The 24,184-nt window shown below is 38.4% G+C and overlaps 1 protein-coding gene across 13 annotated transcripts in view; it reads left to right on the forward strand.

The window, feature by feature from the left end:
- Positions 1-24,184, forward strand: part of GREB1L (GREB1 like retinoic acid receptor coactivator) — a 130,995-nt gene that overhangs the window by 78,582 nt on the left and 28,229 nt on the right. For 8 of the 13 annotated variants that reach the window (XM_058830982.1, XM_058830986.1, XM_058830988.1 and 5 more), the window contains 10 exons: positions 1,716-1,892; positions 4,635-4,811; positions 6,757-6,879; positions 10,096-10,233; positions 12,123-12,260; positions 12,604-12,723; positions 14,439-14,576; positions 16,365-16,550; positions 22,264-22,590; positions 23,468-23,596. In XM_058830982.1, coding sequence (XP_058686965.1) covers positions 1,716-1,892; positions 4,635-4,811; positions 6,757-6,879; positions 10,096-10,233; positions 12,123-12,260; positions 12,604-12,723; positions 14,439-14,576; positions 16,365-16,550; positions 22,264-22,590; positions 23,468-23,596 — 1,653 coding nt within the window. The remainder of the gene's footprint in view (positions 1-1,715; positions 1,893-4,634; positions 4,812-6,756; positions 6,880-10,095; positions 10,234-12,122; positions 12,261-12,603; positions 12,724-14,438; positions 14,577-16,364; positions 16,551-22,263; positions 22,591-23,467; positions 23,597-24,184) is intronic. The other 5 variants (XM_058830992.1, XM_058830993.1, XM_058830994.1 and 2 more) reach the window with 2 other exon arrangements.

Raw genomic sequence — 24,184 nt, forward strand, 5'->3', positions numbered from 1 at the left:
CTAGATAATACTTAGCCTTGCAACTGGCTTTTTATTTGAGTAGGAACAACATGTTTTTAGAGAACATGCCTTAAGAAGAATTTAACAGATTAAAATCAAATGACACCTAATCAGAAAATAACTAATTGTGCTTAAAATATGCAGATTTGATACTTCCCTCTTAAAACATATAAAAGTTTTTATTGGTAAGTTATTGATATAATCCAGTGATTCATACATGAAAAATTCAGGTGCTTCATTTCAATCCATTGCCTGGAGAACGGTGTGTGTGAGGGGTGAATCCAAGCTGGCTTTCCATGAGCTGCTGCTGGAACTGAGCTAATTGAAGGACTAAAGAAAGCGTTCGACCAAGAACTGGTTCAGCAGATTGTGAGGGTAGGCACAAGGCTGAACCTGTATTGCACCCTGTTTTCAGCAAGCTGCTGCTTGCCAGGAAATTCATGCAGGCTGATTCTCTTTGCACATGCTCTCTGCCTGCTAAAATTCTGAGATAAAACCAAAACCCATTCACTTCCATAATTTTTGCTGAAGTTTCTGTAGGTTTTGGCACAGGAGCTAAGAGCACAGACATGTGTATCAATAATAGCTGAGGTGGCTTTTGGTTAAGTTGTGATCATATTGTGTTACCAGATGCTTAGACAATGTCTTTCTCCAGGATATTTTTAATTCCTTAAAATTTCTCTGACAATTAAGGACTACATGAATAATATTTAAAATCAAGTGTTAGTAATAGGTATTGATAGCTGAAGTCTTAATAGGTATTGCAGTAATTTCAAATTTAATAGTAATCTTGATTCTTGTGATTATAATTTTCTTTATTTATTGTTTATTTAGCCTGGAGACTGCTCTGGGTTGCCTTGCTGTGCTTTTTGTGTGATCCAGCCTGCTACCTGCACACTTCAGGGCATAGAACAGCAGAAACTCTCTCAGGTCCCCATTTTTGCCCACTTCTGCTGCTTTAGGTCTACACTGATTAGAAGCAATGTTGTGACCTCATTTTGTGTGCATGTGTGTGTCGGAGTGGGGAAAAAACTGGAGACTTGAAAGTCTTGCAGTCCACTGAGACTTCAAGAGACTCAACTGGAGACTCGGTGAAAACATGATTCACATGTCCAAGATTTATTTGCTGGAATTTCTAAAATGTGTAGAGAATTTAAAAATTAAGATATTTAATTATTTTAATGCCGTAATAGAATTTTTAGTAGCCGCTACTAATCTTCAGTCATCAATTTTTATTATTCTTTTGTGTTACTTAATGCTGTTTATGTATCAATGCTAGCCTTCTACAAGCAGCAAAGACAAAATTGTTTCTCTTGAGAAAACTGTAAACTAAAGTTTGGCAAAGAAAAAATAATCTTTGGCATGTTTTAAGAGCTGTTTTCTGTTAATAAATCACAAGCTTATCCTCTTATTTTGATTGTTTTTGAAAAAAATTGGTTTTGGAGCCATTTGATGTCTAATGTTTGGACACTTAAATTTCTTTTGTGCCTGTATGTGTTCAGCATATTTAAAATAATGTTGTCTATTGCCTCTGAAACCCTCCGCTAGTGATTCTGATGCTATCTCAATTTCCTCTATTTCCCTTAAAAAAGATATATTAAAACTCGCGTTAAAACATCAAGCTGTGAATCCCATTTGCTTTTGTAACTGATGAAACAAAGAAAACTAAACTAATTCTTTTGAAGAGTTATCATTTGTTTTGCTTCATTTTGTAGGTTTTTGTCAAGCAGGCAAGGATTTACGGTTAGTATCTCTGTGCATGGAGCAAATTGATATCCCAGCAGGCTTCCTGTTAGTAGGAGCCAAATCTCCCAACCTTCCTGAGCACATTCTGGTCTGCGCTGTTGACAAGCGGTTTTTGCCGGATGATCATGGAAAAAATGCACTTTTAGGTAAGAGGTCTTTTTTCCTTTGTGCCATAATAATTCAGAGGAAAAAAAGCCAGTTGAAAATTATCTAATGTCATTTCAGCTAATAACCTTCTATTAGAAATATGTTGAGGAGAGGACTGATTTCATTAAATCAAATCTGTAGATGAACCTGCCTTAAAAGCCCATTTTAAAACAAGTCCCTGATTCCACAATTAACCACAATTGAATCTCCTAGATTTCTGTGTGGGCAGAAGTAAATTGCAGCCCTGGCATTCTAAATGTGAACTATCCATATACTCTTTATCTCTGCTGGAGCTTACAGTGTTTTCATTTAAGGAGAAATATGCTCATGCAAGTACTGAAAATTGAATATATAATTATTTTTATTTTTTTTTATTAATGGATGATTTCTGCCCTTGGCTTCACCAGGATCACTGTTCTCAGCAGAAGTTCTTGGAGCAATTTGCTTCTCAAAACCCAATACATAGGGACACCCTCCCCACCTTTCCCAATTATGTCATAATCTGTTACATTTATGAAGTTTAAAATTTTAATACAACAATGCCTCTTGGTAATTGAAGACAGGCCTATGTGCACCTAAATTTCCTGCCTGGGTCACTATTGCTACACTTTCTAACAAGCTAGTAGAAGTGATTTAATGTATTTTGGCTCCTTTAGCCTGTTTTGAATTTTCTCTCTCATTTCTCCTTCCAGTCACTGTTCTGCCTAGGATATATTCAGAAAGACCTTTCAACAGGAAAGAAATTACAACAAGGGATAAATACCCTGATTTAATTGCATTGCTCAAATTCTGATCCAGACCAGAAATATTTTGTGTAACTATTTGAAACAGCTTTGTTTCGTGCTTTAATGTTACCTCTCCATTATTTGATATACTACTGCACACTGCAAACCTTTGTGCCTAAGGCAGAAATGCTGCTGTCCTGAGTTAGATAGAGGCTGTGGTGTGATGTGCCCTCCCTGGGTATGACTGGGCATGTGGGGTAAGGGGGTACTCTGTTGTACACTTCAGGATTCAGTGGAGCTTCTCCCCTGCTATGCAGGGGAAGTGTCAGGAGCTGACCAGTGAGAACTATCTGATAGGCAGGCAGATGGTGTTTAAACCTGGTCAAATGTGGTTCTGCTTGTCTTTGTTGGTAAGCCTCCCCCCCATCCCAGCTTTGTATTCATCCATCCATCATCTCTGGTCTCATTTGATAATGAGCCTGGTGACTCACGTCTCTGGCACTGCTGATGTGTTGAAGTGCCTCGAGGCCCCTGTAACTGGCACCTATGAGCCAAGAACTGACTCAGTAGCTCTGTGAGACCCTGGTTAATCTTTCTGAAAACTGTGGAGATGTACCAGTAGATCCTGTGGGCTGCAAGGGAGTAAAGAAAGAATGATTCAGTTCCAGGAAAAACAGGATGAAGAAATTTGCATCTTGGCATCCTTGTTCCAAGCTGATAATGAGGCACAGTAAGGCTAAAGACAATGGCCTAATTATTGAGAGTTTTATGGATAAAGAATTTTGTCAAAAACACAGAATATCTTTGTCATAAACCTATTAAACTGGTTGGCAGGTGAGTGTAGGAACCACCATCCTCCAAGGTGTCTGTCATTGTGGAAAATGATAAAATAAAGGTAGCGGTAGCGAGAACGAAAAATTGATTCTCTTACAGATCTTGAACTGATTAGTAAATGGAAAAAAACCCAAAGAAACAAAAATAAAGCGTTTCCACTAGGTATTAATCTGCTAGCACTTTTATAAATAATTATTGATATTCCATAGAAAATCTGTTTTATTAGGGGTTGAAAGCAATTCAAACATAAGTGGCATGACAGTTAAGACGAGGGGTCTTAATTGTTCAGCATTACATAATAGAGGTCTGATTCAAACAACAAAGATTTTAAGGCAGACCCATTTCAGAACATGCCCTATGCTTTGTTCTCTGAAATGTTAGACTGGTGCTATCATTATGCCAGATTCCCATTAACATAGCTGTGAATGGCACTGGAAATCAAGGCTGCTTATAATTCTTAGTCTGGATTGTATCCTCCAGACCTCAACTCAAAATTTCAACCCTTTCTGTGAAACCTTGTTGGGAACATTGCAGGAAAAACAGCCTTTGTCCCTAAATTTGTTACTTTCATGAGAAGCTGTAGGTTTTTGAAACTATTCTGAAGCACTCCTAGCTTTGGCCATGCAAATCTTGACATCAAGTGATTGCTTTCAAGACTTTAATAAAAAGTAAGGTTCAGCTTACTTGGGAAGTATTTTGTATAAGAAGCCTCAGGGAAAATTTATTTGATCTTAATTTCAGTCCTATGAAGTTGCTCTGATGGATTAGCCAGAGTTATTAATTATTATTATTAATAATGAAATAGTTATTACTATTATTAGTCTGCAGTTTGGAACCCATGGTTTTTTAATGTAGAAAAAATGTTGGGGTTTTTTTTTCCTCATGGAAATTTCCTAGCATGGCAATATAGTTTTCCCCCTGCCAAGTAGTTATTCTTCTCTGCACTGTATAGAGTGTAAAATTTGTGGTAGGATTTTGGCATGAGTCAGTACACCCCAAAAAGCTGTAGGAGTTTCAGAAAAGCTAAGACTGACACACATGTGCTGTGTCTACAGAAGCTGGCTGGTTGGAGGCCTCCAGTCCCTTGGAACTGGATGTGCAGGTAGGTTTAGATGGCCTTATTCCTAGCAGATAGTACAAGACATTTAATCTGTTTGTGTTTCTTCTGCTTCATTCTTCCAGGATTTTCTGGGAATTGTATAGGCTGTGGAGAAAGAGGATTTCGGTACTTCACAGAGTTTTCCAATCATATCAACCTGAAATTAACCACTCAGCCAAAGAAGCAGAAGCACTTAAAGTACTACCTAGTAAGAAGCTCCCAAGGTGTACTGTCAAAGGGACCCCTTATTTGCTGGAAAGGTAATAAAGGTGCCCATTCAGTTAGACATGTTTTATGCTGTTAAGGGTGATGTTGAATGAAAGATTGAAAGTTGCTGTTGAAAATGTATGCATTCAAAAGAAACTGCTTGAAGGGAAAATTCTCACTGATTTCACTGAAGTGTGGATTTTGCTAAAGAAGTTTAAGTCTTAATAATAACCATGTGATTGTCAACACTCTTCTTTCATCTCCCCATACTTTTGGTGGCAGCCCTAGGTCTGCCCATCTTAGAGTGTGCACTCATCTTGATAGAGGAGGTTACTCAGTCTGATGAATTCTTTCATGTGCCTGAAGCAAGGTGACTCACAGCCAGGGCTGCAACATTGGTTTTCCACTGATATTCATCTTTGCAGGTGCAATCCAATCTGTCTCATGCCTGAGGATAGCTAGCATGCCGTAAGATTAAGAAAGCTCAAGTCATTGATCTCAGGGAAAGAACAGACTTGGATGCTCCTGCCATTTGCAGTGTTTTACACTTGGTCTTTACCCTCTACCAGAGCAGCCTGTGCGATATTACTTGCTACAAGAGGGTACATTTGTGACCCCAAAGCAAGGTAGCCATGGTGTCTCTTATTGGAGGATGCAGATTTTTGGAGCTAGAACCGTGCAAAGACTCCAGGAAAGAGTTTAGTAGGTTTACCAACTCACAGTGTACCATGTTGGTTTATGTGCAGACTCCCTGGCCTTTTCATCTGAGGTTTCACTCACTGAGTACAGAGTTTGATCTGGTCCCTGTTGTTCCAGAAGGTTGATGTGAGGAGAGGGGAAGCTCTGCAGGAGGACTGACAGACATCTGAAAAGTCACATCCTCATGTGAATAGCAGCATGACACCAGAAAGAGATGGTTATCTCCGAGCTGTATGAGTGATTATAGTTTGTATCAGTTAGTGGTTCAAAAGGATCCTGGCTTCAGCTGCTTTTCTCCGTTACAAGGATAATTAACTACTGCTTTAGAGTGCAAGTGGCTTTCTAACAGCATTTTTCACAAAAATGACACAAATCGTTAATTTGTTAGTGAAATTCCAAATAGAGACAAAGGAAGTCTTATTTTACTTTTGGAATCTTTTTTTCTGAAACCCCTCCCTGATGCTCATGCTGTTGGAGTTGGTATGTGTCCTGGTAAATGCAGTCAGGAGTAATGCACATGTGGAAGATACTGATTTCACTTTTGTTATATGCTAATTGCAAGTGTTCTGAGCTCCCATGAAAGTTTAGAAAATCAACCAAAAGCTGAGTCAGCCTCAAGAGTCAGCCTCATGAGCATTACTTTGATAGGTTCTATCCCCATATTGCTGCCATCCATCTGGTAACCTTTCACTCTTCACTTACATTGTAAGTCCAATTAGAAGAAAAGTGCTTTTAAACACTTAAGTCCTTCTCTTAAAACAAATCCTGATTAGATCTCAGTTTTAAAAATGGATTAATATGTGATTTTCAAGGTGACTTTGTCCTCTATCGACTCAGTTTTCATCCAGGCAGACACTAACAGCGCTGAGATCTCCCTGAAGGTTTGTGGAAGCATATTTTTTAAAAAAATCTGGGTTTCAGCACAATTTCTTCTTTTAAAGGGCAACATATGACGGTTTGTATACAGGTTATGCCGCAGAAGTTACTGAGTGTTTTCTGGGACATGTCCAATACCTTCAAATCTCTTGGAAGCTGTGATCTGAGGGCTCTTGCCATTTTGCAGCATCTGGTCTGTATTTGCCTGGCCCCCTGAGTGGCCCCCAGGGAGGTTTTCTTAATTAGAGGACAAAGTTGACTAAACTGTGAATCCCTATTTTCGTTGAATGCTGCCATTTGCCGCTGTTTGTTGTACGTGCTCTATGTATGCTCTTAACATTTTGTCACCTTTTGCCGTGTTGCTGAACTTTGCTGCTGGAAGGCAGGCCTTGTTAATATGTACTGTAGCTGCTTCGTTTGCAGAATGTAGAAGCAGGCAATCATCTGCTGCTAGCCTCTCTGCTAAACCAAATCCTTCGGTGTCACCGTCCACGACCCCAGAGGGTGGATCAGCTAATGGATACAAATCAGGGTTCACTCAGACAGGTAGGAGCTGAAAGTGCTGTAAAGATAACCATTGGGGGTGGTAAGTTACCTCAGACACTGGTGGGTCAGGGATGCTGTAAACAACTGGGTATTTACCTTGAGCCATGGATAGATTACACTGAGAGAGAGGATACCTTTCAAAATTTGCTTTGGCAAAGATTAAGACTCAGGTGAGGCTGAAGGTTAGATTAGTCTCAAAACAACAGTTGATGTAAAAGCATTAAATGATCTTTTGATTAATTTATTTGATTCTGTGCCTCCCTGTCTTTGTTTCATTATTTTTTTTGTGCATCTCAAAAAAATTCAATTACACATTTGTAGGGAAGGGTTTACTTAGTATATAAACTAGGCTATTTGTCTGGAAAAGGAAAATATTATCCTTTTAGGGAAAAGAGGACAGATTTTATTTTATTTATTTGTTTATTTCCTTATTTATTTAAATTTTATTGCACACAAAGGTATAATTACAATTGCAATTTCCCCATATGCATACAGTGGGTTTGTGTTATGTGAGCTAACAGGCCTCTCACAAGTATTCTAGAAAGCTATAAATGATCTCCTTAAATAAGGAGAAAATATAAACATCAAATAGACATTGACTGACAAAGAAGCAGCATCTTAATGTCATGTATCTATTTATTGCAATTAGAAAAAGTGCTTTTGTTTTTAGCTTTCTTCCTCATTGCTTTATTGCAGCTTCATCTATGCTGTTGTATGTTTTTTGTGTCTGTTTGTGCTATTTCCTGAAAAATTAAAAACAAAATAACATGGCCTGTTAATTGTTGTTATTAATTTATATGAATGTCCAAAAACATATGTTTCTTTAAAGGAGTATGAATTGCAGATACAAAGCAGGATGGTTAAAATACTTTTTACACCTAGAAAGTTTGTTAAAAGGAGTAACAAACAAAACCTGAAGATGGGCATTCATATGAAATTATAATCACTGGCTAGTATTTTCAGATGCACTTCCCTCAGGTGGTTGCCCCTGTCTCTGTTATGGAAGCAAAATGCTTGAGGCTTTGGATAAAATTAAATGAAAGTGTGGTTTAAACACATCTGCATTTCACTGCATGATCTCTTGGCTGCGAGATCCAGGCATGAGAACTGTGCAGATGCATGAGAACCTGTTTATTTGGAACAGCAAGAATTCTAATATTTACACAGCTTTGTCTTCTATTGTATCTGCCAAGTTAATAGATACACCTTTTATATATGGCTTTCTCCTTATCACTCCCTGCCATTTTCAGTCTGCTTGGTGTTTCTGTGTGTCACTGTTTGTACTCCTAGGTCATGCTTGTCAAAACCTTTTCATCTCCTTCTACTGTTATCTTCTAGTGAAGATAATGCCACATATATATATACATGAATCCCCTGTGACTGGAAGAAGGGGGGAGAGCACCTTCTATTCAGTGGCATAAATTCTGATGTGTCACCTATGATGGAGAGCTTTTCTGGCTTTTTCTCTTCTAGATTCTGCATAGCTCTTTCTACTGAAGTTTGCTTCTCGGTTCTTTTAAAACAGGACTACTTATTAGCAGGTTGTTTGCTGAAATTGTTTTCAGTTCATCATCAACTCATACCACTTTTTTTTCTTTAAAAGTTGCGTAAATATTTCTGGTGAGCAGTTCAGTCTCTGAGTTCTATAAGATAAGGTTCTAAGTAGGTAGTTATGAGCATACAGCATCAAAAATATGGTTTTGGGCAGACACTTGAGAGGGGAAATTCAATTCATGTGTTAAACAACTAGAAACAAGGCTTTACAAGAGAAGGATGAAGACTTTTAATAACTGGTATTTTAATAACTAAATTCTACTCAGGTAACAGAGTGGTGTTTGAACATATACCAGCCACATCCACTTTCACAGATAAAATTTCAAGAAAATGTATTACAACTAGAGAAGGGGAAAAAAAAAAAAAATCCCTGAAGCTTCTAGACAGTTTACTTTGGAGAAACTTTAACACTACATATTTGCTACATCATATTTAATGAGAGACCAGCATCTCCCTCCAAGGGCCCTGACATGGGGGTCTGTTTGTTAGCCATTCAGCGTATTTCCTGTGAACATGGACAAGATTTTCTAGTGGGGCAGCAGCAGCAGAGGCTTCTGTGTTTGTTCTTCATGTCAGTTACTCTGTCTGGCAAAGCAGAGCTTCCTCCCACCCTCCTTCACCAAATGGTGTGTGGCCTGAGGGTGAATGTGTTTGGCAGATCAAGTTGGTCTTTGTCTTCTGTTTTCTTTAGCTGGCTGTTTTACCAGGACATCTGTAGGTGAACTTAGCCTCCCTTGCCTACTTGTTGCAAGCTACTTTCTGGGCTGATGCTGAGTTAATATTCTTTCACTCTGGTTGTAAGAATTTGGATTTGCCAGTGTATCAGCATCCGAATGCCAATTTTTTTCTTGAAGTAAATTGCAACTACGAAATGCCTGATGTTAAAAGGACTTAGATGCTTAGAAGTTTGGAATCAGTCTTATACTGGGCAAATATTAAAATTTGCTTTTTATTCAGTTTATCTTTCTATAAAATAGGATTTATAAGTTTTAGCCTTGGTAAAGTGCTCTAAGAAATTTGTTAATTCATGCAAAGAGTTTGGGCTCAAATGTCCTTAATTTTTTACCCAGATTTATAAATGGGCATATGCTTTTTATAGTTTTATAGACAGTAGTGCTGTAAGGAGGCTATGTTTTTGGGTTTGTTTTTTTCTGCCCTTAGTCAAGCTTAGCTGTGTCTGACAGATTCAGTAGCTTGTTGTTGAAAATCCCAGGTGATGGAGATTCCACAGCCTCTTTAGGCAACTTATTCCAGTGCTTATTCCCTATTCTTGCTGGCTGCAAGTTTCACAAGCTCTTTGTCTTAGCTTCCTCATGTGAACCATGAGATAACTGCATTTACTTGCCTGTCCCATGAGGCTATTTTGAGGAGCAATGAGATAGCCTTTTCTACAGTTAAAATATTTTTTGAGTGTGTGTGAGTGCAAAATGTTGTGGAAGAGATCAATCATGGGTTCAGTAGATGATAAAATTCTATAGAAATGCCCAATTTAATGTTTGTTAAAACTCCTGAAAGATACATGGTAATTTCTTAGGAGTGTAAAAAAATTGTTTGCAGTTTTGCAGAGATGAGTTTTGATAAATGTGTATATGATAAAAATTATATATATGTATATATATATATATAAATTTTGATCATTAATCAAACAACTTCTGTTCTCAGATTCTTCAGTGTACAGTCCAGCAAAATCATCTTCTGCTGCTGTTAACTTAAGCGGAACACAAGACCCATCCCGGAACAAGAACATTGTGAAACCTCTGGCTCTGTCAGTACAGCTCGTAGGAAAGGCATTTGCTTCAGGTATGGCTTTGCTTTCCAAAACTCTTGAGAGCCAAGGGAATCATCAGCTTAACAGCCAAGAAAAGAGAGTGTAGTTTTTTTTGGCGGAAAAGGGAAAGGAAAACATTCACTAGCATTCTCCAGAACTCTCATATTCTTGCCATCTTCAGCACAGAAATTTTTTGCAGTTAGTACTGTCCCCAAGCTTGAGCCACACTTTGGCTTTCAGATTTAACATCGTGGTAGGAGTGCAGTGATGCTCTCTCTGCAGATATCCTCAGATACAGAAGAGAGCATAAATGTCACCTCTTGATATCACACTGATTCCTGCCCCCATAATGTTTAGTTCTGCATTTCTAACAATTATAGCTCCTCAACATACATTTAGTGGAATTCAGTCTCATTTTAAGGAGTTTTAATATCTCTGCTGTTTTAATTACTTTTTTCTGTGTTGTGTGTTTAATAAATTATGATCCTCAACTGTGACATCTAAGTCCCTCACTGGTGCTCTATTGGGATAATCTAATTGTTTTTTACTTTAGCTGGTTAGTCTTTAAGAAATAAAAAAGGAGTCATCACACTTTTTGCAGGACAATATGCTTGAATAAGAAAATATATCCATTTATTCATCATATATGCACATGAGCATTACACTTTATATGTGATGTATTACATTTGTTATTTAATACAATACATACTATTATGGTATGTAATATAATTATGTTGTACCTAAGAATTCATTAACAGTTATTTGTGTAAAATATCTTTTTCCCCCCTCCACAGTTGTGTGATTTTATTTTGCACTGAAATTTCTTCCCAGCTCTTCAACCACTTCAATTTTGTCAACTGACCCATGCCCACCGTATATGTCCATGCAAAATTGTTTACTCAGAGTACAAATGGGGAGCTTACAGTGGACAAGTGAGCTTATTCTTGTTTTGTAGTTGGCAGCTGGAGAGTCTTGTGCCAGAATTTATTTGGGTGTCTGCAGCTGGGGAGTTGCATTGTCTTAAGCCACACACCCGTGTCTCTAACACTTCCAGGTGTAGCTGCCATCAGCAAGCTGCTGCACCATCTCCTGGTGTTGCTCCTGGAATATGTTTTTGGGACCTAAATCCTTGTGGAGCTGGCTGATATCAGCAAGGAGCTGTCGTTTCCACTGGCCTCCATGTTGGCAGTTTATGCCATTTTTTTTTCTTCTGCAAAAACTGTTCTGAAAAAGAATTGAGAGGGAGCTCAGATGAGTGATGGTAACTTCTGGTGATCATCCATTGTCATAGCTTAATTTTGTGGCCTGGATATAGTGGGTCCTGTCAGAGTGTCAGGCTGGGACTGGAGGATCACCTTAGGCAGAGGTAGCAAAATTAAGCATGGTTTGCCTCAGTAATGCTCAGGCCATGTACCCTTTGCAGCAAACTGCCCTGTCTTCCTCTGCCCAGTGTCCTTTGCTAAGGCTTTGGGTGAAAGCCCTGGAGTGAATTACTGTGCATGGCATATGGATGACTAGGGGAAAATTCTGTAGATACACACAAGTGGCCTAAAAATCATTGCAAACTGAATTTGTGACATATATTAAAAAAAAAAGAAATCACTGTGTAAAAAATATGTTGCAAACTTTCCAATAATTTTGTGTTTGTGTAATTTTTCATGGCATTTTGGTGGGGCTTTCTTTGGATTTTTTCTTCCACCTATTCCCTCCCTACCTTGAGATCCAGACACCCCTTTAAAGGCTTGGATTTTGCAATCTGAATGTTTCTCTTCCGAGTACATTTCATGCTTTCCCTGGAGTATGTTTTTTTTCAGTCATGCATCTTGCCCTGTTCTTTTGCATCTGTGTGTGGCTGTATTATTTTATTTGTTTGTTTTCAAGATTGTCTCAAGCCACACACTCTGTATTTTATTATACTCAGCTCCTCTTTCACTGCGTGCCACAGATGTTGCTAATGGAAACGCTAATGGAGGAAGAAATAATGCATTGAGCTCTACAGTCTCTCGGCCAATGCCTCACTCAACATCTCCAAGTCCTGGCTGTGCAGCTGGAGACCAAGGTAAAGAAAACCTCTCTGGGTTTTTTTTTTTTTATTCTAAGCTGCATTGGATGTTGAGCTTGAAATTTGTGATTTTGTTCTTCTTCTGATTGTAGCTGTTCCTACCATTCAGTCTTTACAGATCCGTTTGCTTTTTGGAATGACCATTAATGATAATGCTGGACTTTTTAACACGAGTAACAATATTTTTCACATCATAGTCTGGTGTCATGTAAATCTAGGTACAAGCCTATGGTGCTCTGCAATGTGACACTCGCTGGACACCAGTGTGAAATGGAGTGTGGGCTGGGATTTGGTCATTCAGGAGGACAGGGTTTAGAATTAGCTTTTGCTTTTCTTCCAGCATCTATGTCCAGTTCTGGACCACCAAAGAAACGTCACCGAGGATGGTCTCCTGGGTCCCCAGTCCCGCCTCCTGGTTTAGCAGTACCTGTTCCTACAATCCGGCCTTCGACAAGAACAGGTAAAACTTGAATGACACCAGGACTTCATTTTATGTTAAAATGTGAACTCAGCCAGCCCCGCAGCCTTGTGCTGCACCTTTCCTGTGTTGCACAGCAGACATAACTGATCTTGTCGAAGCATTTAAGCACACCATGAAGAATTTTTTAGGTGTCCCCAAAAAAGCACATATGATTGCTTGGTCCTGGTTGTTGTAATCTAAGATGTGACACAGGGGAAGCAAAACTGCTGGGGGCGAGAAAGGAAAGGAAGAGACAAATAATATTATTAAAAAAATAAAGCTACAAGAAATCCATAGTCCCCCAACTGTAACTCAGTTGTTCTAAAATTGTGCAGGTGTATGGATATATGAATATATTTCAAGGATTCTCGTTAACCTTCACCTTGACTGTTGTGTCTCAGTCTGGTGTGGGATGCTACAGAAACTGTACACTCTGTTTCGCATGGGAAAAACAGCTTTATATAATTTTGGCCTGACAAAGGACACTGATATCCTCTAGGTCATCTTCAGTTAAAAGCAGAAAGTGAGACCAAATTTAGCTGTGCATGGAAAATCTGGAGGAGTTTAATATCATGATATGAAATAGAATTAATTACAAGTACTCATCAATATCCATGTAGATACCTCTTTATTCATAACTGTTAATAAAACTGTTCACTATTTGAGTACTTTTCAGTTGTGAGATTGAGCATATTTTGTAAAGGGGAATAAAGAGTTACTTACTCTTCTCTCTAGAGTGAGAGAGTAAGCATCCAAGGAATGAAAAAAGCCATTCATCAACATGCACAATGCATTTTTAACTCTGCTCTTGACTTGGTTAAAGATATTTTGGAATTATTTCCAGAGATATTCATTATAGGAGGAAGAGTTACATGGTAGTGCAGGCCTGCTTATCTAAACACCTCAAATTGCAGCTTTTGTCGGTTTTCTTCTTCAGAAATCTGCTGAACAGACATGACACAAGGCAATCTCCCCTTTTTTTGTTGAGTTTGTTTCCACTAATCTGCTACCTCTGTTGTGTACTCCATTTTCTGTGAGTCTTTAGTAGTACTTTTTTCTGTTGGATAAACAGTTCCCCTGGTAAAACATATGCATTCATTCATCCTCCCTTTGATGTCTTCCTGTTGATGGCATGGTTTGAAAAAGTAGCTGCAAACCACCAAATGAAGCCTAAGAAACTTGTGAAGTAGGCCTTACTCTGAAACCTGATTACAGATTACAAAATTCTTGCACTTGGTTTCCTTTACTTATGAAAGCTACTGTTGCTCCTTTATGAGTAAAGCCTGATTTTTATCCTTGTAGCAACTATCTAGGGGCAGCTTTCAGATTCTGGGCTGCTTTTATTTTTCTTATCTACTTATATTCTAGGTCAGAAGTTGAAGCCGTTTCTTCCCTTGTATTGAGAGGCAGTATTGGGGGTGGCCTTTTGGCTTAGTACTTGGCTTTGTTTAAAGATGCATATTCAAACCTGTGTTTTGCTCTCTCATTCTCACCAACAATACAGTGGTCAGAAAAAGTTTTATTTTAGGCGTGAGGCTACAGGAAGATATAGGCTCTTCATTTAAATTACTTAAAAATATAGCAGGAAATGCAGAGACCTTTTGAATTTTATTACAGTTAGTGATTTGTGGTAATTTTTTTCTTATTTGTTCATAAGGCCAAATCACAGTATGAGCCTTTTAGTAATGGAAGTCTCTCTTTTCTTTATTTTATAGAGCCTCTTTTGTCAGTCCCAGTTCCTCAATCCATGTTAACTGGAATTTTACAGCCTCAACCCATCCCAGCAGGGGAGACTGTAATAGTTCCTGAAAACCTGCTGAATAACTCGGGAGTCAGACCAGTGATTCTGATAGGTAAGTCTTACACTGGGGAATCAAATGCTGAATTTTATAGTAATACATGCTCCCCAGGAGAAAAGAGGTTTTATTTCTTTTTCTTGGTACTGGAATTCAGTACAATAAGAAGTTGGTTTGTCACTGATAGTTTCCCTTAGTTGCTCAATATTTAAAACTGAGAGTCAGGCAATTTTTGGAGAACCTGATTTGCAAACAGGTCACCACTAGGTCAAATTTATGCAGAACCACTGGCCAAATCTAAGTTTTATACCAGAAAAGATTTTTGTAAAACCCAAAGAAGAGAAATATTTCCAAGTAATGAAAATAGCTTTCCAGTATAAACAACTTATAAACAAAGAGAATATTTCCTGCAGCATTTATAGTTCAGATCTTGAAGCCCCAGAATTCTACGTGAGAACCAGAAAATTGATTTTCATGGACTAAACAGAAGTAAATCATACTAACTTTTTGTCATTTATAGTCCATACTTCTGGTAAGCAATTGAGATAACAGATCAAGCTTCAGGCTTTAAAATCCTTTAGCTGTATAAAGTACTTTGTTAACCCTTAGAAAGACATTGCTTAAAGTATGACTTTTAATGTGAATATGTCTTTCAACCTGAGCTATTTGGGCATAATATCTAAAAAAAGATGGGTCAGCTAGTGCTGCCAAAATTCTAATGAGTAGTATTTTTTTTTTCACTCTAAATTTCTTTTAGGTCCAATATAGTATAGATGGTCCTATAAAGTAGCTTCTGTGTCAACAGAACATGCTTATCAATACAGTCCATGGAATAACTTGCCATTCCTGAAGGAGTGGAGAAGTTCTCTGAGTCCTCACTTGCACAGATAATTTTAGTACACACAGTTCTTGGAGAATTAACAGGGCCATCTACACCAGTAAATCTGTCAAGGATAGGGTTACGCTTCTGGTTTGTTTTGCTTAGCGTTGTTTTCTGGAAGCCGATTATAAAGCTCTAGCATGGAGCTCTAATGGTTTTCAGAGAAACACTTCCTTATTAAAGATGAGGGTGCCTACAGCCATCAGCTTAAGTGCAAATTGAATGCAGCCCTTAGGCTCTTGGAGAGCTGCCATTAAGTCCTCAGTTAGGCTAAATGTTAGTGGCCCTGAGAAACAGCGTCCTATTAATAGTACAGAACCAGATGTACTCAAAAGGATGGATTTGGCAAAATCTCTGTGGAAATGCTTCTTTTGAAACAAAAAACATTCTGAAAGAAAAATGGAGTTAGCCTTTGCTCATGTACTTTACCTTACAGAATAGCATGTTTAGTTGTCGATGTTTATTTTGCCTGTTTGTGAAAACACAATGGGAAGGTGGCAAAAAAGTGGAATCAATCACAGCAATACCACAGTGGCTGAATCAATGCTAATGTGACTTACGCTGCTTTTATAATATTAAGATCAATGTACTTTTGCTTTCATTGATTTTTCTTCTTTGTACACTATATTATGGAGAATCTGTATTTAAAGGTCAGGGAAAGACCCAAACAGATAATATTCTCATCTGTATTTGAATAACAATAGTTATTATCCTGATGGATATCATGCATTTAATGTTAGTTCTCGCAAATGTATGTGAATCACTTATTGTAAAGCACAGCAGAGGATACCTGGCTTGTAATTTATTTTTTAAGCTATTATCGTGCCAAAACCAGTCATTGATGCAATGTATTTGGTGAGGCAGCTTTAAGATGAAATTTGGAAATGTATCATTGGGCAGGATTTCATGTAATGGCAAATTTTGTGAATTTTTGGTGGGGGTTTTCTTTCTTTCTTTTATCATAGGCTATGGCACTTTACCTTATTTCTATGGAAATGTTGGTGATATTGTTGTGAGTCCCTTGCTGGTGAACTGCTACAAGATTCCACAGCTGGAAAACAAGGATTTGGATCTCTTGGGATTATCCAGCAGTCAGCTGCTAAGTGTGGAGAATATGATACTTTTAACTATTCAGTATCTTGTCCAGCTAGGTAAGCAATTTGTCATAAGCACTTGGTTTTATTTGAGACTGTCCTTTTTTCTTCATACCTTCTTTATGTCCCTTTTAGGGCCAGTTTTCTGGCTGCTTTTGTGGCTGGAAGAGGCAAGTGGCTCCATCTAGTGTGTGTGACTTTGCCACTTTGTTCCTGAAACGGAAGAAGTGAAGTGAATATAAAGGCTGATACTGCTTCTGCTCTCCATATGGGGATTGACCAGGTCACCTTTGTGAAATGGATTTGCAATGCAGATAACTCATTTGCTTAGGGTATCAAACCATCAGTTATCACAGCCCTTTCTAAGGACACTCGGTCTGTTTTATTCAGTTTTGTGACAAATGCTGGCAGATGTGTGATGGTTGTCATTGTTTTGGTGACAGCACTGTTTACATGAAAACCACATTTGTTATTCAGACTAAGGCAAGTGATTCAGTGAATATCTCATTCTTGTAAATGTTTTTGAAATGGACTTTTTACAAGTTTGAGAGCAAATTAGCAAGCCACCTTTTTTTTTTTTTTTTTTTTTCCCTCTTATTGTGGGTCCAGTAATTTTCCTTGCCTTAGAATAAAAAGAGCAGTGGTAACAGCAAGGTTTTAGATGTTAAAAATGAAGGATAGTGTTGGGAAAGTTCCATGGCAGTCTCACCCTCACTTTTGTATTTGAGAAGATACCACCTATCATAGAGGAGTGTGAAGCTACTTTTGTGAAGAGCACAGTGCATCTGTAATACACAGGGGTATGAAATATGCAGGTGTTCCAAAAGCAGCACAACTGCTGATAACCTTACAATTCGGGAAGCAAATGCTTCCAAAGTGCTCCATGAAGGTTTCACCCATGAGTGCTTACACTTTACTGCAGTTCTGTAAGAGACAGGAAGGAAACCATTTTCTGTGTTATAATACTCTCTAAGTGACCTGTTAGCTTTGTTTATCATTCTCTGCCTCACTAGTCCATTGGGTGCTATGTTAGACCTGACAAAGGATTTCTTAATTTTTTACAGGATGTTTTTCTGTTACCTTCTTTCAGTGGGCTTAAATTTGTTATTTGATGTTTTCATCTTTATTGGAAAGTTCGTAGAGTGTGTGTGTTCAGCTGCTTCACACAATTCTGGATTGATAGAGGCAGCTTGAAAATTTGTTACCAGCTGATAACAGCATTTCCAATTAAAAATAAACTATTTATTGAAACCTGTGAGTCAGTGAATCACGCTCCATGAGCAAGTCTAACTTTAGATGGATGCAGCAAGTCTATACTAGCTGCAAACTAGAGGAGGCTTCATGCAAAGCTTCTGTAGCAGAGCTGTGTTTATTGAGCACTGTGACTTCAGCATAATGCAGTTGTCTTATTAGCAGGTGGTTAGTTTGGCTTTTGTTCTTAGCCGTGCAAAGCTGAATAGCTTCCTATTTGACCTTAGGTGGAGATGTGTGCCAGTGCTCTAAGTTGCAAGAGCTTAATGAGGAGAAAAGTAAAAACATTCTGTAGAGGAGGGGATCAAGACATGTTGCTGGTTTGAATATTGCTGTAAACTGAAAACTGTTGGAATTGCATCAGCTGCACTGACCTGAGGACTTTGTCCCCTGTTGTTAAATCAAAGCACATTAGAGATGATTGGACAGCAGCCAGATTGAAAAGTTTTTGACAGGAAGAGACAAATACACATATAAATTAACAATTTATTCATGTAAGCCTTTTTTTTTTTTTTAATTGAGAAAGTAGGACTAAAATGTTTTTCCTCTCTCCAGAATATCTTGCGAAAGAGTAAGATAAAGGCAAAGGTAAAAAAGCAGGCAAAAGCACGAAAGACAGAGCCTTGCCTAATTTTTCTGGTCTCACTACTTGTATAAAATATATTTGTGGATGACTGTGATCACAGATGATAAGAATATTATCTGTGGAAGTGCTCCTTTTTTTTGGAAAAATAAAAAGTATATAGCAGAGAATTCCTATCAGTTTTCTTGTAAAATTATGACAACATTAATTGTAGGATGATCCTGTTGTGTTTTCAGAAATCAGCTGAGCAACTCGTGATGATATTAAAATCAAAGTGAAAAAAAAAAAGCATTTTGGATACTTTAAACCTTCTATGAAGACTATACATATTTAAACCTGTGATTGTGAGCTGTAGCATTGCTATAAATAAATTCCACTGACTGTGATAAAGGAATAAGTAAAAAAAGATAAAAAAGCATGTTTGATTTTAGTGGGTTTTTTTAGTCTACCTCCTGGACTTACTTGAATTTCATATTTGTTATCTTTGGCAGCATTCATGGTGAGGCATTCTCAAGCTTTGTTTTTATACATCAGAATGCCCATATTTGCAGTGTGGGTTACATTCCATCATCTGTAATTGTCAGCTTTTTACCATTGCACTGCTGTTTCTACAAACACCATCTCAGCCTATGCAGTGCTAGGGTGGTCTGTGTTCTACTTGAAAAAGATTTCTGGACCCTTTGTTATACCACCTATTTAGAATTCTGAAATAATTCTCCCTTCTTTCTCTCCCTTCTTTCTCTCCCTTCTTTCTCTCCCTTCTTTCTCTCCCTTCTTTCTCTCCCTTCTTTCTCTCCCTTCTTTCTCTCCCTTCTTTCTCTCCCTTCTTTCTCTCCCTTCCTTCTCTCCCTTCTCTCTTGTGGTACATTTGAATCATTTTGACTGTATATGTTGTATAGTGTGACACCCAGAGGTGTGTTGTAGTTTTAATATCCAAATGCACATCCAGACTCAAGGCTTTTTCAAGGCTTTGTCTTGAGAGGAAAGGGTAATCAGAAACTAAAAACAAGAGCTTATTCCAGCAATTCTTCTTTCTCAGATGGTTGGAGAAGTAATCTCTGCGGGATGCACCCTGAAGTTTGTCTACCCAGAAATAAGTGTCATCCAGAAATGGATGATATTTGAATATGTTGACTTAAACTGTATGGAATAATAGGACAGAATCATAGCAGCATTGAATCATTTAGGTCCAAAATACCTTTAAGATCAGTGAGACCGACCATTAACCCAGCACTGCCAGGTTCACCACTAAACCTCATCCCCAGCTACCACATCCACATGTCTTTTGAATGCCTTCAGGGATGCTGAATACACCACTTCCCTGGGCAGACTATTCCAATGCCTAACCACCCTTTCAGTAAAGAAATTTATCCTAATATCCAATCTGAACTTCCCCTGGCACAACCTGAAGCCATTTCCATCTGTTATGTCACTTGTCTGTGAGACGAGCCCAATCCCCACCTGGCTACAGCCTCCTTTCAGGTAATTGTGGAGAGCAGTGAGGTCCTCCCAGGCCTCTTTTTCTCCAGACTAAACAACCCCAGTTCCCATTTCCCATAGAACTTGTGCTCACCAGCTCTGTTGCCCTTCTCTGGACACGCTCCAGCACCTCAGTGTCCTACTTGTAGTGAGGGGTCCTGAACTGTACACAGCACTCAAGGTGTGGCCTCACCAGTGCTGAGCACAGGGGGATGATCCTGCCCTGGTCCTGCTGGCCACATTATTTCTGATGCAAGCCAGGCATTGGCCTTCTTGGCCCCCTGAGCATATACTGGCTTATGTTCAGCCAGCCATCAACCAACAGCCCCGGGTGCTTTTCCACCAGACAGCTTTCCAGCCACTCTTCCCAAGCCTATTGCACTGCTGGGAGTTGTTGTGACCCAAGGGCAGGACATAGCTCTTTGTTTTGTTGAACCTTAAACCCATCCTCAGCCCATTGATCCAGCCTGTCCAGATCCCTCTGCAGAGTCTTCTTGCCCTCTGTCACCTGCAAACTGCCTGAAGGTGCTCTCATACAGAATTACTGAATATTCTGTGTTGAAAGGGATCCATAAGGAGTCCAACTCTGAAGAGAATGGCCCATATGGAGTTTGAAACTACTACCTTGGCGTTATTAGCACCCAGTTCCAACCAGCTGAGCCAATCTCACTCAATCCCCTTGTCCATATCATCAATATAGATATTAAACAGGGAGCACTGCTTGTGTCCAGACACCAACTGGATGTAACTCAGACATTAACATTTTATGATATTGTTTATTTTGCAGTTTTGTTTTTGAAATCAAGGCGATCATTTGCATGCTCATTTCTATAGAGAAGCTTCTATATATTCCCTTTTAGCATCAACATATTTTTTTTTAGGAAACTATTCACAATCAATATCAATATCTATCATTTTGTCTTACATATTATCTGCTATTAGTTCCATTATTTTTCTGGACAGTTGTGGAGAAAGACTGCCATGCTTTAAGTAATCTGAGTGAAATTCTGTGTATTCTCATACCGAGAATCTGCTTTTTCGTTTGTACCATTATTTTAATCTTCTTAGTTTCATGATGATGACCCTTGTGTTTAGAGCCTGTCTCTCAAGTAGCTTCCCTCCATCAGCAAAAGTTTGCTTTTATTTCTGTTATGGTGTTCTGTTAGGTATTTTCAGGGGTTGATATGTTTCAGGTAAACTTTATTTCTGCAGAGGAACATTTTTATCTACTGATATATATTTAGTTTGTTGGGGTTTTTTTTTTAATTTTGAGGCCTTCAAGGAACTAGAATGTGTGATGCTTTCTTAGAAGGAAAAAGAAAATACATTTCTAAAAGAGAGAATTATTGCCATGTTGTGTTAAATTGGACTCATCAAAATTTTTCACTTTGCATCAAAAATGAAAACAGCCTTGCACTTAGAAGTTTATACTTGTCTTACCATCCTATGGTAACTGGGTGGTGGCACTTTCCATATGTTACTTCTCAAAAAGGCAGAAATGACAACAGGTGGCAGTTTTTACAGATTCTGTGCTGGGTTATTTATCCACACAACCTTTCTCTTTCCTGGTGTGAAAGAAAACATAAAACCAAACCCAGTATTTCACATATCTCTGATATTTAAGCCACCTACGTTTTGTCATAGAAAAGCAAGCTGCTGAAGTGTGAAACTGCCTCCTTTAGCACTGATATGAGATCTTGGCAATATAAGTTATGGTTACTTTTTTCTGTGTTCATGAATGTTTTTAACTGTTCCTATCTTTGACAATGAGACAAAGCTAACTGAACAGTGTTAATTGAAGTTCAGTTGGAGGATTGATGCAAAGATAGGATGGTTTATATTTCTGTTTTCCAGTTCAAGTTGACAGTACAGTTGACAGAGTCTGGGGAATGTAGATCTAAAGTTCCATATTCTTCTTTTTGTTGGATGCTTGCAGATTTGCTGAATTAATTTAATTTAGCTAAGGAAGAGGTTAAACATGTTTATTTTTTATATTACTTGATCGGTATGCATAATGAGAAAAAAGCAAGGCAAAGACCACTTACCAGGCTTTGTCAGGCTGCATGGCTGTGATTAGGCTACAAGGATAAGCATTTTGGTTTTCTGCTGAAAAAACATTTGGCTGCATGCTTAATCCTTCTCTTCTAGGCAAAAGGCTCATATTTTCCCACTCCCTTGTTTGTCCCACCAGTGGCTGAAGCTAGGAGTGAGGTGGAATACCTCATTATTTGGAGGAGAAAAAAAAAAGGTGAAGATGGAAAAGAAAGGATTCTAAAATAAAAAAAAACAAGAATAAGCTGTGTGGGTAGATATCCACTGAGTAGCAAGGGTTTTTTTTTAAAATATAAAAAATGTGGTGAAGGAGCTTGTCATATCAAGACAGATATGTAATTATTCCTAGTTCAATAACATTTTTATATGAGACACTGTTCTTCTGTTTGTTCGTTTTCATTGTAGGTCCTGACCAGATACCTCTGAGGGAAGAATTTGAGCAGATCATGTTGAAAGCTATGCAGGAGTTCACTCTGAGAGAGAGATCCTTGCAAATGAGTGCACAGTGTATCTCTGTGTCACCAGGTCAACTCCCTTGGCTTGCCAGGTTAATCGCTAGTGTGTCTCGGGATCTCGTGCATGTGGTTGTCACCCAGAATTCCCTGGCAGAGGGCATCTCGGAGACCTTGAGGTCTCTCAATGAAATGAAGCATCAGCAAAAGCTACCAGATTATGTAGTTGCCATATGTGCATCAAAGATTAGAGGAAATGAATTCTGTGTAGTGGTTCTAGGTGAGTATATTTGCAGACTGCTTCAAATGGCAGTGCCAAATAAATTTTCTTGAGTTACTGATCTGGTTTTTAAATCCCTTTTGTTCCTTTTATTCTCCTTTGTATTGTTACACTGCAATGTCACAGTTTACTGTATTTTCAGCAAGACTTGGAGTACTGAGATCCATGAGGATATTGAAAAATATCTTTATGCTACTTCTTAATATCTTTGTTACTACTTCTTAAGAAGCCTGAGACTTTTTTGTTTGTGTGATTGCCTTAGAAAATATCTTGAAGTGATGCTGTGGCAAAATGGTTGGTTTGTCTTTGTTTTATGTAACAACTGCAATATTTTACATGGCAGTCTTCTGCAAACTGCTTAAAACAGACTGTGCTTTTTCATCCTTTCTATCCTTTTTATCCTTATTTTTATCCTTTTTATTCTGCAGTGATGACTAGCTGTGCTGTTTGTGTGTGAGTGAGTGTGTCTGGATGGAAATGCACTTTGACTAGTCATCTTTTCTTTGTCGGCAGATAAGTCAGTAATGCCAATTTTTTACTTTCATTACCCTTTTTCCCCCGCACTAGGGATAATTACTTTTTTCATATTTATCCAGAATCCTCCATTTCATCTAAGGTACAAATTCTTATTTTGAATGTCATTCATCATACAAGTATGCAAAGTGATGTGCAATAGCAAAGAACCTGCTAAAATTAGTTACATCAACTAATTCTCCAGTGAAGTAGACTTGAGACTGCTCTTCCAGTCTACTGGGTAAAGGCAGTGGAAATCCATGACTGAAGATCAGAGTGCCCCAGACTTCTAGGATTAAAAGGTTGTGTTGACAGTAAACTGTATTAAGGTTTGCTCTCACTTTTTTCCCCCTCTCTTCTCCAGGTCAGTATCAATCTCGGGCACTTGCAGAGAGCATGCTTACCACCAGCGAATTTTTAAAAGAAATCAGTTATGAGCTTATCACAGGGAAAGTTAGTTTCCTGGCATCACATTTCAAAAATACATCTTTAGGTGAGTGATTCTAAGAAACAGAAGTTCTAGCCAAGGCAGTCGTTAGGGTTGGTGTATCTCCTGTTCAGCAGTTCAAATGCACATGCACACAGCTCTGCTCTGTCCACTGAGAGACATTCTGTTCTCCCATCCTTGTGTGTAAAAGAGTGCTTGTCTCCTTCACCTGTGTGATGGCAGTCCATAACACTCTGACAAAACATTTTTAACACTGTCTCAGCTGTTGAATGCAACGGCAGAGCATGTACTGTACCTGTAAGTACACAAATGTTTTCTAGGTTGAGCTTTTAGCAATGTTTTAGAGGTTGTTTTATAATGTGTGTTTCTTTGTAATCACTGGATGTCACCAGTAGCTGTAAAGCCACAGACCTGAAATTCTACAACTGCGGTTTCGGGTTTTTTTGGTTTTTTTTTTTTGTTTTTTAGTTAATGCAATTGGTAAATCAGTAGATAAAAAAGTATTCTCTCTCCTCACTTCCCTATATCCCCAGTCCCTTGCCCAAGTGCAGATTTGACATCAGCTATGTGGGAACATGGGTGTATGTAATGTTTGATGTTGCTCCTCTGAAATGGTTTCCAGATAATTTGGAG

This window comes from Poecile atricapillus, chromosome 2 (genome assembly GCF_030490865.1).
Source record: "Poecile atricapillus isolate bPoeAtr1 chromosome 2, bPoeAtr1.hap1, whole genome shotgun sequence".
NCBI classification, from domain to species: Eukaryota; Metazoa; Chordata; class Aves; order Passeriformes; family Paridae; genus Poecile; species Poecile atricapillus.